The sequence below is a fragment of the Daktulosphaira vitifoliae genome, unplaced genomic scaffold (genome assembly GCF_025091365.1).
Source record: "Daktulosphaira vitifoliae isolate Bord-2020 unplaced genomic scaffold, ASM2509136v1 Scaffold_4, whole genome shotgun sequence".
NCBI lineage: Eukaryota > Metazoa > Arthropoda > Insecta > Hemiptera > Phylloxeridae > Daktulosphaira > Daktulosphaira vitifoliae.
This window is the reverse complement of record NW_026099575.1, coordinates 27,270,824-27,290,033: the sequence shown is the minus strand read 5'-3', so window position 1 is coordinate 27,290,033 and position 19,210 is coordinate 27,270,824. Positions and strand designations below refer to the sequence as shown.

Here is a 19,210-nt window from a genome sequence, read left to right as displayed (position 1 = left end):
TTAATTTAACACTTCTTTAAAAGAAGCATTATCTCCAAAACATTTTCATATGTAAAAAGTATTCAACTACAAAAGTAAATAATTTTACTTACTATACTTTTAATATAAAAATTTTGCCTAAACATTTTGAATTCTATAAGATTAACCTATCATACTTTTTTTTTCAAAATTTTTTAATTATTTAAGCAAAAGGAAAAACAATTATAATCACTTGCTTACTTTGTGTACAACAATAGCAATATACTTAATATGTTTGTTTAAAAAAATGTCATCATAACTAAATTTAAAATGAAGTTGAAATATTGATAAAACATTTACTGTGAATTTATTTTTAAATTCATTTTTCTTTGAGGCTTCCATAATATTTTCAAGTTTTCAGATTTAATACTTATCATAACTTAGTTATACTTCTCTTGGTTTAAGTTAATTAATAATAACATTACATCTAATTCATAAATCAAATGAAATTTATTAATATCAAATAATGTATTTTTAATATGTGTTGAACTTCTGCACATTTTTAGTTATTAATTATTTAATATATAATTACTAAATCTATAATTATAATTATTTTCATAGTATTTTGATTTTTACATACATTTAATATCAAAAATTCTACAGAATATTCTTATATTTTTAAGTGGTCTTAAATTACCATGAAGAATACTTTTTTAGATGTTTATGAGAATTTTTTTACAAATAAAAATCATTTTTTTGAAAATCATTTATAATTGAGAAAATTTGTATAGTATAAATGATTTATACAATAAAATTTTGGTCTATTATTAAAAATCTGATATTTTTAAGTGCTATATTTTTAATATTAATGAATATTAATAAAATCTACATCACAATGATATCTATCAATAATATATAAAATTACATCTAATGTCTTTTTAACAATATTTTACTTTAATACACAGTGAATAGTACCAATAGTAAAAATATTTAAATAAATAATTAATAAATTGTAAAAAAAAAATGATAATATATCATCAAAAAGCCAACAAGCATAGTAAATTTAATAGATAATAAGTGAAGAACTCATAACGAATGACAAGTTATGTTTATAACCCATATAATATGGGTTATATTGTTTATAATAACAATTAAAAATATTAATACTGTAATCAGAAGCTTAAAAACAAGTATTTAAAAATAATATAATATACTGTACTTTTGATAAAATGTAAGCACCTAAACTTTGCATAAGTATTAAAACACAACCGTCAAGTAAATATAACTTTAATATACAAAAAACAGCTCAACAAAATTAAGACTTTGTTATAAGTATCATCATTAGAATCAACACATAAGTTAATCTAACAACTTAAAATTAAACAGAGGAAAAAACTTAAATATAAATATTTTGATCATTTTAAGACTCATTGGTATTGATTTTTTTTGAAGATACTCGTCTAATCAGTTTTCTGAATGAAGAAGTCCATTTAACTGAGCGATTAAATGCACCTCTATCAGTACAAGGCATTTTATTTGGATCAGTTGGAGTAGCAGTAGAGGATGAAATTCCAGAGTCAGAAGAAAACTGACGTCTATTACTACATTTGGCACCAACTTCTTCATTCTCACTCTCTGAAGAAAACGCATCATCAATATAAGATACAAAACGTGTTAAAGAACCACTGTTTATAGATCTTTCAGGTGTTGATGGTGGTGTATGAGGGAAGGAACAAGCAGATAAGCGTTCAGCCAATTTTGCACATTCAAATTCAATATCTGTAGTAGACATGCGGGATGCTGAGCGACGAAACTCATCTAAAGGAAAACATCCACCTATTAATTTGGAACTTTTGTCTCTAAAAATCATATATAATACATGTTAATGTTAAATTTTGTAATTTAAACTCTATTAAAGTTAGATTACTTACTCATTTGTTGTATAACCACCAAATGTAGCTCTTGTGTAGGAACAAACTGAACATTTCTTACGTCTACATGTGGCTAAATGTTTCATACCCTTTTGCAATTGACTATTTAGTGATGCAGACTGTTTGGCCATAAGTTTTAGCTCGTTCACCTCACGCTCTAAACCTGATACACGTTTGGCTTTTTGATTTGCTTGTCTACTATTAGTATGATACAAATCTGCTTTTCTACCAAGATCCTCCAATATTTCTTTAAGCCTAGAATTCTAAAAATAATTACATATTTAGAATAACTTGCATGTCTATCAAACGAGCATAATTTAGTTAAAACCGGTTATCATACTTCTCTCTCTAGAGTATCTTTTTCAGCAGAAATTTCCGAAAATTGTTTATAAGCATCTAAACGAGCCCTTTCCAAATTTCGACGAGTGATTTCAGACGACTCGGCTTGTAATCTCAGTTGTTTATATGCTTCATTTTTCTCCCTTTCCAAACGATCTTTCCACTTGACCATTTTATCTTTTTCCATGCGTAATTTTTCACAATCCTCTTCAAGCCTGATTACTTTCTCTAACTGTAAAAACATCTCTTCCTCTTTTTCATGTAACTCCAGGTCTTTAGTAATCATATGTCTTTCCATTTCATGATGAGAAACTATCAAACTGTCGCGTTCTGCCTGCAAAATAAATATTGATATAATTCAAAGCAAAAAATCTTATTGAATCAAGTTTAACATGAAGACATCTTTTGAAAAGTAAAAATAAATAAAGTGATCTATAAAGCATAAATCTGATTATAATTTTTTTAAATATAATAACTAACATTTAACAGTAAGATACCATTGTTCATATTAATGACGTGTAGTTAACAGTAAATAATCATTAAGAAATAAACAGCAATTAATGTAGAATATAAAAATATTTTCGTTAAATGAGAGACATTACTTAAATGTTGCGTTCTTAGTAGCCTCAATTATTAACATATTAAATCAATATTCCGTTATTGATACAGCTATTATTTAGCTGTAAAAAAATCGCAGCATTAACATTCACCGGAAACAAACGAGAGTTTACAACATGTCACGTATTTTCCATATAATGTTTTGGTTATTATTTAAGCTGTTCAACTATAGATCTATATTCCAAGCCGACTATGGACCTACGTTTAATCCATATTTAATTTCCATATTTTTTCAGATATTGTTTTTACTTTACTGACTAGTAAAAAATAATGTAGACTTAATGACATCCGGAACACGACGACTATTATACATAATCCACGTACTATAAATACCGTTAAGATAGGAAAACTTTTTTTACCTGTAAATATATTTTTATAAACATTTATCAGTTTCCTAAGTTCATTAAAAAAAATACAAGTACTGTTAAGAAATAACATTGTGTTTTTTCAAGGCATTTTTCAACATTATTAAATTCGACTTAATCATCAATGAAATTTAATATTATTAGACTTTTCACATAGTTAGCAGGGACTTATTTAGGGGGCGTCTTTGGGATTCGGATCTTCTTCGTAACATTAAAATAAAACTTCTCGTTTCTCTACATTCTCAGAGTTGTCTGAACCTCCATATTAAACGTCTAAATACGTCACTGATGAATAGTCTATTATTACATTTTTATTACAGTTTTACATAAGTTCAAGCATAAAAAATTAAACTCTAAACGAAAATAAAGAGAATAAACAAAGAAAATAGTTTATTTTATACTTTTGAAAATAAAGAATGACAATAATGAATATCAAAACAAACCTGTCTTGAAACAATAAAAACAAGTTCACCTAAATTTTTTTTAACGGAAGTGGAGCATGAGTTAGAAGCTAATTGTAATTCACAATAATTCATTATAACAATTTATGACGTCACTATTAATTCTACTTAAATATAAATGTTGACATTAAAATCACAGTAAAAATTAACATGTAATATATACAATTCTTCTTTACTGTAGTTTTAATATCAATAACCCAACCAAAATTTAATACAATTAAAACTTAATAAAAACAAAAATTTTTATTTTTAAATTTGTTTGAACGATACAATTTTAAGAAAAATATACATTATTCTAGTTTCTATAGTCAAATTAGTAAATAGCGATTAGACACTCTGCATATTCCTAATAACATTATTTTTAACAATGTTATTATACTGTTTTTATGACGTTATAATAACATTATATACAGAGATTGAATCTTTTAATATTAGCGACTCGATTTCTCTTAAATTATAAATTTAATAATATTTCAAAAAAATTATTTAATTTTATTTAAATTTTTTTAAACTCATTTCTTGTACCTTATAATTCATATTTTTAACAACCACATACATACTTAACTCGCTTATAAAATATAAAGTGATATTAAACAAGAAAATTACTGGTCGATAAAGACTATTAACACATAGACGTTGTTGCAGAAGTTATAACCATTTTTTTAAAATATAGAGTGCAGGTGAGGTGTGTATTACATTACTTTTATCATAGAGTAATAAGGCGCTCTCCCTCCACTCTATATTTCAAAATGTTAATAACTTCCAAAGTATTAGAGGTCAAAAGATGTGTCAAATTTTTTTTTTACAGTAACATACATATTTAACTAACTTATAAAATAGAAAATAATCTGATTAAGATGATGATGACTGGTCGATAACAACTTTTGGACCAGTATTTCGAAAGTTATTCTTATTTTTATAACTAGGCGGATGGAAGAGTACAGCCGGGAGATGACTAGTGATAAAAATAGCAAAACTCACTCTCCACCACCAGTCAATGCTTTAAATTATTAATAACTTTTGAAATATTGATCCAAAAGTTATTATCGACCAGTCATTTTCTTAAATAAACCATTTTTTTATTATGTAAGCTAATTAAGTATGTGTTGCCATAACAAAAAAAGTTGACATCCTTAAAAGGTATAAGGAAAGAATTAATAAAATATTTTATAATTGATAGATCGTGAATTATAAAAAACAAAAAAAACCAAAAAGAATTTTCTTAACAAAACTATTAAGTAAAATCGAGTGGCTTATCCAAAGAAATCACCCTTTATAAATATATGTTTGTTTAATAATATTGTTCACCTAAAAAAATTAATTATTTCTTAGAAAATATAAATAAAGAGAATACTACAAACAAAGTGGTTTCGTATTATTTCAAATGAGGTCATCTAGTCAGTTTACGCAACAACAGTAGACAAATCCCATATGAGACTACAAATGGGTGGGAACTGTCATAGTTAACATGCGGAGAAAACGTCACATCAGTGTTTTACAAGAAAACAAAACATACATTTGATTTGCTATCAGTAAGTTCTTAGTGATGGTCATTACTTTTAAAAATGGTGAAGTAAAAACAATCCTCAACAAAAATCTAACTGTGAAAAATCGCCAAGTTTTAACCTCGTCTTTTAAAAAAAATCCTCCAATTCATATAATCTACATTATGTCTAAGTTTGCTTTTTCTTTACTTCATAAGCTTTAAACTTATTTTCATGAACAACATTGCTCCTTTATTCGTATTGCCTTAATACTTGGCCAGTTGTTGAATGAGATATAAAACAGATTTGGCAACAATTTTCAATAAATTTCGTGAGGTATAAATCATTTTTCATTTTTTTTTTAATTCTCTTCTTCCCATTTCCCACGTAATTCTTAAATGAGTACTCGTATTATTAGAAGGATAAGCAACGCTCTATGAGACACGAAACACAAACTGCCACTCGATATCAACTAGTAAACTAATAACATGAGCAAAATATCAACGTTTGGTGTAAATATATAGAAACTATTTTTTGTTTAATATTATATTTCGCGTGATACTTGCTTTAATGTAAGTATATGATAACTATACATGTATATGTTTATCCTATTGAGGTCCCTAGTGCAATGATCCATTTTAAAATAACTCGGTCAACTGCACTAGAAATACAAGATATCGATAGAAAAATTATTATGGTTAAAGAAATTATATTTCAATGAAATATTTCGAACACTCCATTTTAATAATTGAAATAAACATGCTAGCATTCATAATGATCGTGATGGGGTAAGAAATTAAAATTAATAGTATTTTATGTCCATGACCGAAAAACAACAGGGTGCCACATACAAATAATAAGTAATTAGATAATTAAAATTCACATAATTAGTAACACGTAATAGAATAGTTTAACTCGCTAATGAGATGTCATAATTAAACTATAGGTAGGTAGTACTTTTTATGTTTGTATTGTTTCAGTAAAAAAAATGGATTAACAATAACAAACATATACACCACTAATCATCACAAAGTACAATAATTCACCAACAATTTTTTTTATAATTGATATTTGAAACGGATAGTTTTTAGTGAGGTGGACATAATGCCCACGCAATCAGACCTGTTGGTCCATTGTGCACTTTAAAACGGATAACTAGAACAATTAATTCGGGAAATTTTGGCAGCATTGCGAAGCAGAGCGGCGCATAAGGATTTTTTCATGGGAGATATAGACATAAGATATTTTTTACTACGCCCTTCAAAATACATCTATTTATTTTCATCGTGGAGGGGGTTCTATCCCTTATAACCCTGTCAGTAAGAACACCCATGTTGTGAAGGTGAAATACCGATAACGTCACTGTAGGAAGTGCAGCATTGCGTATATGCATTAAAATTAAATAACCGACTCTGTTAAATACACCCGCTGTCTAGTCTTTGTCGCACTCACAATAAAGTGAAATCTTCCATAGTGTACAAAACAACCAACATAGTATTTGGTATTTTTTAAACGTTTTATATTGTCTTTTTCAACTCTTCCTTTTTGTGTTTAATGTCACATCAAAGTATCGTGACGATAGCACATGATCACTTTAATACTTTCTTTTTTTGCGAATTATACAACATTAATGTCGTGTATTTGTATATAACATTATTGATTAGGAGCTATATGCAATGTGCATGTTCTTAATTTTTTGCCAAAGGACACGAAACAGTTGCGAAATAACATTTCATTATTAACTAAACTACGACAATATTTTGAATGTTCATTCAGTTATAGCTTCGTCAAGCATACTGCGTACACACTGAAAATACTAGTATTTTAATATTTATATTTTTTTTATACAATAATTGCTATGGCCTCGAGACGAATCGTAGCGCTCATGACCGCTAAATAAATCATGTAGTATAAAAGTAAAAACTATAACTATATATTTTACAACACTGAAGAAATGAATTTTTAATAATCTTTTCACAATAAAAATTTTGCTTAATCACCTAATGTCCATGAATTAAATGAATATCTAATATATTTCATTCAATACTAAAAAAGCTCAATACATAAAAAAATTAAATTTTTTAAAAAATTTATTTAAACATGAAAAATTTAAAAAGATAAAATGCGCTGTTCATGAAGTAATAATACAATTAAACTTGTTAAAAAGAACTTCCATAAATTCCCAAGGAAAATAATAGTTATCAAGACTCTCATAAGTAAATGTCTTCTAATAGTTATATTCAAATTGTATTCAAAAGATAGGGTAATTATCTAAGAGTAACGACATATAAAAAATGTAATTACTTATAGAATATTTATTAAGAATTACCTACGAAGTAATAAAAATGAAAATACTAAATGTTTCACTATCATTCTAATTTAAATAATTTAAAAATAGCATCTTTATTCTTACGAAAAGAAAAAAGTTAATGAAATAATAACAATTAACTCAAAATAAATATACGAGTGATAATAAATATATATTCTTAAGCGATTTGAACTCGAAGGTGAAGATTTTTTAAGTTCTATTGTGGCTAGAGATGAAACTTAGATGGCTCATTATATCCCAGAAACCAAAAGATTATCATCACAGTAGAGTCACACCGGTTCACCGTACGCAAACAAATTCATAACCTCAATTTCAGACAAAAAAATCATAACCAGTGTTTTGGGACTGTATAGAAAATATTTTGATAAAATGTCTACCTCAAAGAAATATAATAAATGCAAAAGGACACTGTAAAAAATTCAAAAATTCAAAATAAAAGGAGGTGAATATGTCTAAAGGAGTGTGTTTGTTGCATGACAATGTTTATCCACACACAATCACGGTTACTGATAAGATTTGACTCATTCGGCTGTGAAATTTTTTTACCACCGCACTTATTTCATTACTCGGCACCTTCAGACTTTCATCTTTTTACCTCTATGAAAAAGCGAAAAAAAATTATAACTGATAACAAAGTGATGCAAAAGGTCTTAAAGTAAAAAAGGGAATCGTCGAGAATCTTCTTTAAAGTGTATAAAAAAAAACTTGTCCCAATATTTAAAAATAATAATAATATGCAAATACTATACACTTACTAAAGTTCATAAAAATAAACCCGGAATAATTTTTTCTTATAACAAATTTTACATACACTTACAATGGTTAATAAAAATTAGTTAAATATAATTAATCTATACATTTTTATGAAAAAATCATTATCTTAAGAGAAAAAATGAGGTAGTTTACTTATATATCACAATGTATTCTGTTTTTATATTTAACTTTAAATTTAGCTTTTAAGAAAGATCAACAATTTTTCTAAACAATATAAGTACATCTCCACTAAAAAAATTTGTATTCATTTTTTACTAAAACTACTGAAAAACCCTTTTTTTTTAAGAACTAAGAAGTTAAAAACACTCTATTTATTTATTAAAAGTTGTGAAAACTTAACAATTTACTGATAAAAAATTTACCAGCGATACTAACATGATTTACTGAAACAAAATATAAACCAAAGGATTTGTCAAATTAGCATTTGTCAATACACCTTCTATAGATATTTTCAAAAAAAATTTAGAAACAACAAAACTTAAAAAAAAATTAGTTACTAATAGAAAACTATACTTATTAGCACACTTATAACAACGTCAATCGGTCCTTTGTTAATTCTATAACCACTGTTTTAATAACAAAGCGTGTCTGTTATTTTTGTCATATGCCAATTATATTGTTGTTGTTATTAGCAAATATGAATTTGTTCGTCGTTTTTCTTATTTTTACATTATTTTGTTTTATACACGCCGTAGACAAATATTTCAACAGCTATTATTATAAATGGCTGCCCTTGACTCCGGGCCTTACTCTATAACACAACAATACCAAGTAGTATTATAGTGCTATATAATAGCTCCCTCAATTGTATAAATTGGCTAGCTAAAACTTACAATAAAAATTTTGGGTTAAGCTAGGCAATGATAAAAATATATTCAAAACAAAACGCCACCACAATATACGCAAACCGTTCTAAAGCACATCAGTACAACTCGTTAATTTCGTCTATGTACAACAAGATGGTCACTTCTATTGTTATACGATGATTTCTCGTCAGTCATTGTATATATGATTTTGTTTTAATGATTTAAACACTGGATCATCTTAACATGGCACTATTGTTACGGCACCATACTAAACACAAGTCGTGCATAGGCGCGTTTATTTAATCGTGTAAACGGAAGTACACAATTTCCCGTTACAGATGCAAACCGAATATAGATACATAAAGATAGTGAACACGTCTTTGAAATCAAAACAAATATCACAGGGAAAGAAATAGATACCACTATATAATAAAACAATGTAGGAATAACAAAATAAGGTCAACTAATATAAATATTGTGTAATAAACTAGATTATTTTTAAATATCCTTATATTATTATATATTTACCAAATACACGATCTTACGCGAGCAATGTCTATTGGTCATCAAAAGTTACATCTCAGTATTATAGAAACTAGCTACGAGTATTAAAAATAGTAATTATCGAAGAATATTAGTAGAAACATGACCAGTACCAGGATTCTTGTAAATGCACAAACTAGTGATCAAAAATACATACGTCATGCACATCATACAATCAATTTTCATTAAATCTAATTAGTTTTTAGTTATTAGAGGTGGGCACTCAGACCTGTAGGTTCATTGTGCGCATCTCCTAACCAATTATATTAATTCGGTTTCTTCGCCCAAGTGTTTCTACCGAAGTATTGTTACCATTATTTGTATACCTAGCATTTAAATCTAATTAAATCCAGTTTTATCAACTCAATATTGTCTATGATATATTCTTATTTGTAAACTATCTATTGCCCAATATAGTCACGAACCATGATACAAATACTAAGAATAAGATCTCTTATTAGAAAATAAAACAAGAATAAAAAAAAACGAATTACGTTAAAAAATAACTTTGGTTTTTCTTCAAACTAAGTTTATATGAAATTTAAATATATACTGATTTTCAAATGGGTAAGAGTTAAAATCGTTTGAAAACTGCAATTTTATTTTTTATAAAATCAATCATTTTACAGAAAAACAAAATGTACACCATTGTTTGCTTTTTAGCTATTTTAACATAATTGTACGTTTTAATACAAAGATTTCACCGAGTTCTCAAATACAGTAGGCCCTTAGGCTTAAGATACAATCCAATCAGTTTGAGGAAGAGACTTTCATTTTTAAGAAGAAATATTGATGTCTTAATGTATAAATATAATCAGCTGCTTTATTTTTTAAATAGTCTTCATTACGGTTAATTTTAATCTACATACTGTTTCCACTTATACACTTACCCCGACAGTTTCCATCATAGCCAAGTGTTCGACGTTACACACTGATGAACTTCTATACAAAAGTCTGAAATGATCTTACACTCAACAGCACCATTATTTTTATTATAGATATTTATTTTTGTTACCAGACGTCGTTTTTACTATAAGTATATCGTTTGGATCTTATGAAATCATCAAAGAATGTTTTTTTGTTATAAAACGCAGAGACGAGACCAATTTTTTTTTAGCTTTAATGCGAAGCTGAGAAGGTATTAATTTTACTACGATGTTTTTTTTTGAATGTCTGTCGCAATTTTTTTCTCAGGTCTCACCGACCGATTTCTTTCAACGATACGTCAAAGATCACAAATCGTATCTAGTTGAAGCTAGATACGATTTGCCCTTAAAAATTGAAAATATTTCCATTTCCATTTAAAAGGAAGAAATCCCCAAAAAAATTACAACTTTATAATCGGTAAATTTTGACATTTTTTCTGAAAACTATTTCAAAAATTAACAAATCAAAATGATTTTTTTTTCAATAACACCTGAGATATTTTTCTTTCATTTAATATAATTTTTTTGAAAACCTGACCATTTACCTGCCTACAGAGGCGGTATCAATATAGCAAATTTTTCAATTTAACTTTTGAAAATGTTCCGGAAATACTACGTCCTTTAAATATGTGTTAAATTAAAACTTATGTTACTTACTATAAATTAAAAAAAAAATTGTCCCGACGATCTATCTTCTAAATGCAAATGACCGTCGAAGTTGAACAAATTTATTTGAATGTTTAATAAATAAATATAAATTTATTTAAAATACTTATTCATATATTACACTTATAAATCATCAAACTTATTATCAGAATATAAATAAGGAAATAATATACTTTATTATGGAAAAAAAAAAATTCAGACTTTATTTTGTCTTCACAATGAAAATACTTACCGAATGCTATTTTTGTGTGAAGATTTTTGATTTTATATTTTACATTTTTAACTTTATTATTATGCTATAACTTTTTGAAAAATGTATAGATCAATACGACTTTTTCATGAGAAATATTATTTATATCCCTCTTCCATTTGACATACCTTTTTTTTTTTAATAACACCATTTCCCTATATATATTTATTTATTATAAATATATATATTTATTCATATATTACACTTATAAATCATAAAACTTATAATCAGAATATAAATAAAGAAATAGGAGATCATGTTGCTTTTGGAATAATACACAAATTTTTTAAAAATAAACACAATCTACAGATTTGCATCGAAGCGTTTCTTATGATAGTGATTTGAATCACAGTTAGATTCATCTAAATTTGTCCCAACTAGGCCACGTTCACACTGTACCGTGACCCCTCCATTGTGCTACCATTTTTTTTTCATTAATTTTTACAAAACTATAAATTCAATCTGGTTGAATGATACTACGATATTCAAATAACAAATAATTCACACATTTAAAGAAAAAAATTCAATTCATTTTTATTAGTAAATCTGTGTCAGTTACTTTAAAAACAAAAAAATAGAACCTTGAAGTCAACGGTCGATTGTAAGGTGTTATGTCATGTGTCAATGAATGCTCACTAGTGTTTTTACAAAAAAAATCTTTTTTATATTTTTGGGTATATGCTGGTTTGTGATCATATACCCTTCAATATAAATAGTACATAAGTATTATTTTTAGAGTATACATTAATTTAAAAAATAGTGGGTATACGACTATACCCTCTCTCCTATAACACCACTGAATATGCTAAAAAACCAAATTAAAAACACTATGTATACATGTTTCTAAGGTTTAAATAAAAAGTTAAGTATTATTTTTAAGAATTTTCAAACATCTATAAATCATATTAGATATTTTAATAACTATTTGAAAATATAATTATTTAATATGATGAACAAAAACAAAATTTGAAAATAAAAATGTTGTAAAATGAATGATCATGATCAATAATGTTATTGATCTTTGTCTAGTAAGATAAGTCTCATATTAAAATCTATACTCATATGTCTACTAGCGGCCATAGTACTACTTGAGTATCGTGCCATGTAAACCTATATATAAGGTTTGTAACGCTACATCGATTTACTTTGAAAGCATTGCATTATAATAAAATTAATGCCAGGAAAACAAAAGCAGTTAAAAAATATACACATATAACCACGCCTTAAGACAAATTGTGTAACAGCGGATATTTCTGCGACGCGTGTGCCCTAAGGTTTTTATGACAGTATTTAGGGTGAATCAAATAAACATTGATATGAGGATATAAAACAAGCATATTATTATTATTTATAGCATCACATTTATTCGCATTCTTAAGAGAATACTTTGGAAGAAACGAAAAACAAGAATTTAATCCTCTATAATGTAGTCTCCCTTACATTTAAACGAAGGGGACGTCTCTTTACATTACTTTTCAGAGTAAAGCGAAATTAAACAGAGTTGTAGGAATATTGTATTAGAATTTTTCGATTAATTCTTTCAAAAAAATTGTTTAAAAAATATTAATACTAAAACTACACACAAATTGCTTTAATAATAGACAGTTTAGAATTATTAGGTGCGAGTACAAATATATTTCATTATTTTGCCCAATGTTTTACATATTAAATTTAATAAGATATTAGCTCTTTATTATTATTTATCATAGTACTACTTTATTATATTGAATCAATACAGTAATAAGTAAAAATTCTCTTATGAATACATCTATGATACGGTAATAAGTTTTTTTATATTTAATCCTAAAATATCCCCCGGTTTATTTCACCACACCTAACTGAAATTACGAACACATGTGCTTGTAGGGGAATGCAACACCTATACATCCTTTTTAAATATTGCCCTGATGACTTAGCGAAAAACTAGTCACACTATATGGTCAAAATATAATTTTTAGACATACATCATATTAGAATTTTACTGATTATAACAGTGGACGTTTACATCTTGAAATTGTCTCCTAGCAGTATCTAACCCGGTCATTATCGTATTAGTGGGTCATATATTTATCTATCTCGATTGCGATGAATAGTACCTTAAGGACTTAGCGGTAACTGTGTCCGTTACATGCCATGGTTACAAATTCCTATAGTTAAAACTAATATGAGTTTACCTTGGATATAACACATGTTGTTATGTATTACTACAATTTCTTATCACTCAACTGTTAAAATATTTTAACATGTGTATTTTCGAATAAAAAATATGTAATTGGAGTAAATAGTGCACCGTATGATTCATACACACTCTTAGGTAACCGGCTTAATTTGATGAACACGGCTAATCAATAATATTTCCCGTTACCGACAGTTACCTACACGAATGAGCATCTCTCACTTTGGTAACTTGGAAATTGCATAATATTTGAACAAAATATAATTATAAAAATTATTACAACGATCACTGATTTTTTTATAAGATTATTATATTACAGAAAATGCGGCTCTAACGATGCACAGTAAACATTTAATATTATTTACTATAATTGAAGTATTACAAATTATAAGATAATTTTATATCACTTGATTAATTTAGAATATATATATATATATAGTTTAAAATTATTTACATCATTTCACGGAAATATTTTAAATCAAATGTGTGCACATCATTTTTTTATATTAACTTTAATAAGATTCAATTTTGCCCTTTTCCCTTTTCATTTGAAATAAAGTGAGAGTTTGCATTTACAGTGGTATATTAAGGAATTTTGTATGGAGGAATCCAGATAGATTTTAGAACTTAAAGTAATGAGGGATTCACCCCCCCCCCACTACCCCATTATTATTATTTTATGACCATGAGGGTTCGGACCCCATATAACCTCTCTTCCCATAAATACGCCGCCACAGTGCAATGAAGTTTATATATAAGACCCAACGTATAAAAACCAATAGTCATTATAACAACAATAACATCGGAACGCCTCAAGTATGTATGTCACTTTTTCATAGTAGGTAGGTGTATACTATGTTTAGTCGTAGCAAATAAATTTGATATAGAAATATAGTGAAAGTGGTGTCGAAAAATTAAAACTATAATAATATAGTAAAATAAAAAAGACGACCTCTTAATTTGAGTGATATTTTCAGAATACAACCAACGTTAAACAATAACCTTAATAATGTAAACCAGGATAATGGACACTCACCTTGATTTCATGATATTTTTCTTCTAGGTAATAAGCCAAGCTTCGAGCTTCTTCATATTTCCTTGATATATCTAGATACTTTTCATAATGTCGTTTGAACAAAACAAACCTATAACAAAAAATGATCACAAAGCTCAGAACGAAAACGTTTCATTTTTAAAAATTCTTCAATCAAAAATTATTTGAAGTAGAAAAATTATAATGAAATTAATAATTGATATAAAAAAACACGTTGATTTAAAGTATTGATTGATTAAAACATTAAAATAATAGTACTTTAATATGTTTTATTTGTAATTATAAATATTAATTTATGACATTTCAATTTATTAAGACATTTCCTTTCCAAAATTATTTATTTAAGATGTGTATCAAATTTATTTCATTTTTTATTTCTTTTAATTAATTGATGTCTACAATTAAAATTATATAGTCTTTAATGGGTTTAAGAAAAATTTTTAAAAATTAGTTCAATTTACTAAAAAATATTTTGCTATATTACTGTAAAATTGATTTTAAGGAATAAAAATGATTATACTAAATTTTGCAAGTAATTAGCTACAATAATGATCTTACTCTACATTTTTCAATTAAAATAGTTGATAATATAGTAAAAAATTTTAACGCGTAAAAAAAATACAATTCTTTTATATTTTGTTATTTGTATATTTTTTAGCAATCAGTTTTTAAACAGATATTCCCTAAGCGAACATACTGAAATGTAACTCTGCTTGAATGTTTTTTAACATTAGGACCTCTTGTTATAAAATTTCGAAGATTTTGTTAGTTGGCGTGTAATGAGTTTCATAGATAACTTGCCAAGATAAGAAAATAACAATATCTTGAGAATTGATGCTACCGGAAATGTAATGGAAAAAATACGACCTTGAAAATATACTTGTTTTGTCTCGTTATCAAACTATAAATTGATGGACTCAAAAAGTTAAAACAGAGTGGCACTAACAAGCTATATACTATGTTACAACTTATCTGTAACATTTAAAGGATTTAAAGAACGATGGAAGACATGACTAAAATCATACAGAAATAATTATGGATAAAAACGAAAAAAAAATTATATGTTTTAATAGTTATAATTTGTTATATTACAATATTATATTTTCATTTATTATTATGTAGTTCAAATTTTAAAGCCTAACTATAAATAAATTTCTATTTTGTTTTAATATTTACGAGAATGATTTTTATTCAGCTATTAATTGCCCAGTTTTTTTTAATTTATTTATAATTAATTCGATTCACTTTGATTAAAATGTATTCTCGTGAATTACACGTTTGGTAACTCATAACCATTGACTGTATAATTTTTAGCTTAATTTCATACAAACAAAAATTTTAGATCAATAATTCTCTTCTTAAACTTCCGATTTAATCACACATTGTGAAACAGGCACTTATACCAAAACCCAACGAATATAAACGAACGTACTTACATCTGACACACCTATAGTTCAGGTAACATACTAAACAAGTTTGTTAGTCGTAAGTACCCTAAAGACATTTAGTTAATGTGCAAAAAATGACGTTTTCAATAATGATGAGATAATATCTGACGTCGTGCATAAGAAATACTACAAATAATTTCACGAAAATTTTATTTTAATATATATAATTATAAGTCAGAAAATAAAGTCACGAAATATTTCTCAAATAATACGATTTTAGTAATATCATATTCAGAATTTGTAACTAAGTAAAGTATAACAAAAATGCTAGAATTTAAAATCTGTGGTATTAAAGAGAAAAATATGTAACATATAGGTTTCAAACAGAACACTAAAAAGATAATTTAAGAAGTTAACAAAAAAATAAACAACCCATAATACAGCAATAAATAAATACCTGTAAAAATCATTCTGAGAAATTATATCACTAATACTGTCTTCAGGGTCAACTCGATCCACAACACTACATCTCTTGTTTGAATTATCTTGTGCAAAATCACCCGTTAGTTTTAAAAGTGGCATGGGATTAATATCTTGTGAGATATTTGAAGTTTCATTAAAATCAACTGATATCCTAGGATCACTAATTTCATCATCATAAACAACACAAGCATCTTTTTGTATTTGTAAAGCTGCATCGCTAATACCATGTTGCATATCAGCTGGAGTGTAAGGCGCCCCTTGCAAAATCAAATCATCACTCCGGCTGTGTTTGAGTTCACTACTCATACGAAAAGTACTACGTGGTCCAAGAACTGGTGATAACATGCCACATCTGTAAACTTCTCGGCGAGGAGAATTATCAGCCGAATGCACCATTATATCAGCCATGGTGTCTCGTTTATAAGAATTCATAAAACTTTACACTGAAAAAATGTAAATAATCAATATAAATATATGCTTTAAGTTATCTAATATTATTAAAACTTGTTATTATTTAGTGTTTTACAATATAATATAATCATGTCAAATCCAGCAATTTTTTACATAGTAGACCAATTACTTAAATTAATTAATTAGTAAAGTTGTAAATTATATTTGATTAAATTTCAATAGAAAAACTTTATAAAAAAAATTTGACAAAAATTATACATTAGTTATTTTATATTGATAATTCTTTATATAATTTAAAAAATTGTATTCTATTAGGAAAATACATAGTTTAAATAAATACATCAATAACAATGTTTTTTTTAATTAAATAATGTTTATCAACAGATGATATAAATATAATTACATTAAACCATAAACATTATATTATTACATTTTTAGAGTTAAAAGTTTTTTTAACAGAATTTTATTTCATAAACTCACAAGATCAAAAGATTGTATTACTCAAACTATAATTTAAAGATATATTCTAAAAAATATAAATACAGGTATCTACTCTTTTCATTTAGTCATAAAATATATTATGTTCAAATATAAATATTTAATCAAAACTTTTTTAAATTTTTAGTCAAAAATAGAAATAATCTATAGTTATATAATGATTCAAATTAATCATTGTTGCGAATGATCATTTTGAAGAAAATGATCAATCATATAATGAACAAAATAATACAAAATATTTTTCTATTATATTTTAATATTCAATATTAATCTAATACTTAATTTTAAATTACATAAAAAAACAAATCAAATAGAGCACGGTTTTTAAAGCAAAAGAATTTTACTTAATATTTTAAAAGCTTAAAATTGTTAGAGAAAATATAAAAAGTACATTCTTTAACTGGAAAAGTTAGAAATATAAGAAAACATAAGGACTGATTGTCAGTTATTTTTTTTATGGTAAAAAAATTTAGCAATTTGCATTTAAATTATCAAATTATATTGAGTTGGTATTATCATAATTGATAGGCATTAAGTAATATTAGCAATTCTTGAGTTTTCTTTTCAGTTTTTTTAGATCAAACATAAGAGAATAATACAAGAATACAGAAAATATCAAATTGTTTTTATAGAATATGCATTTAGACATTAAATATTTTAAATATTAAACTTTGAGATGGAAATTTACATTATTAAATTAATATATTTTTATATGCAAATAATCATATGAAAATAGATGATTATAAAAAATATACAGCGACTTTAAGAACATTTAAACATTTTTCTTTAGTTTATCAATTGTTAATCCATTACATTAAAAAAACAACTTGGAAGGTAAAGACAGTGCCTAAAGTGCCAAACAATAAATAGATAAATTGCAAATCGTAAATACTATATCAAAACTAATAATTAATAAATTTAGTTCAAAATTAATTAAAAAGAAATGTTATTAGTTAATACTGTTAAAAATGGTTTGTTTAGAAAATATGTTTTTTTTTAATACCAACTGAACACTTATAAATGAAATGACAATAAATCATATAATTAAAATAAATATTATTTTGCATTTGTATTCAAATAAATAAATATAAAAAGTACACAAATTAAAAGACATATAAGTGTACACATGTATGATTTACACTAGCAATAAATTGGTCTTTAATAAAAAATAAATACTAGCTTTATTCTCCGAAATTTAAAAAGCGAGATCAAGATAACACGCCTTTTTAATACTTACAAAATTTAGACACCCCAAGCAATATTCTGGGTTGTGTCGTGTTATTCCTAAATCATTTATAACAATTAGCTCACAAAATATTCTTAAGATGTAAAAAATTATACACACATTATTATCAAAGATAAAAAGTTCACAGCAACGAGACGACGCACACTAATACAATCAGTAATGAAAAACAACGATGTACTAGTCAGCTGCTGACTAGTACTAGTCATTTAGGCAATGCGTCTCGATGTTCGATAATCGATTTTTCGATAGTAAGTTACTGAAGAAATTGTTATACAATCGTAGTAATTTATGTATCGATATAAATTACTTATGATTAAACAATTTTCAAAATTAACCCAGTTTTAAACAAAAAAACATTTTTTTTAATAACCTTAAATTATAATAAAATTCACATTTACAAACTTGAAAAGTCATTTTAGTTATTATTTTAATATTATGTTGAAACCTAAAGCTCTTCGATTATTCTATTATTAATGAACTATCAATAGAATTTGTAACATTTTC

At 26.0% G+C, this 19,210-nt stretch overlaps 1 protein-coding gene across 1 annotated transcript; it reads right to left on the bottom strand.

Annotated features, from left to right (window-relative positions):
- Window positions 1–829: 829 nt before the first annotated feature.
- On the bottom strand, window positions 830–18,885 carry LOC126905296 (uncharacterized). Its single transcript, XM_050684861.1, has 6 exons — window positions 18,698–18,885; window positions 16,526–16,994; window positions 14,663–14,771; window positions 2,230–2,562; window positions 1,890–2,152; window positions 830–1,817 (listed from the first exon to the last, which is right to left on the bottom strand). The coding sequence occupies exons 2-6, from the start codon at window positions 16,981–16,983 to the stop codon at window positions 1,379–1,381; spliced, it is 1,602 nt and encodes a 533-aa protein (XP_050540818.1). The 5' UTR covers window positions 16,984–16,994; window positions 18,698–18,885; the 3' UTR covers window positions 830–1,378.
- Window positions 18,886–19,210: the final 325 nt, after the last annotated feature.

What these genes read in the sequence shown, in the direction of transcription:
- LOC126905296 (XM_050684861.1), bottom strand. Translation starts at nt 16,983, where the DNA reads ATGAATTCTTATAAACGAGACACCATGGCTGATATAATGGTGCATTCG. An exon ending in TCTCAGAATGATTTTTACAG is followed by an intron (nt 14,772 to 16,525) that starts GTATTTATTTAT and finishes TTTTTGTTATAG; the next exon opens with GTTTGTTTTGTTCAAACGAC. An exon ending in GGTGGTTATACAACAAATGA is followed by an intron (nt 1,818 to 1,889) that starts GTAAGTAATCTA and finishes TATGATTTTTAG; the next exon opens with AGACAAAAGTTCCAAATTAA.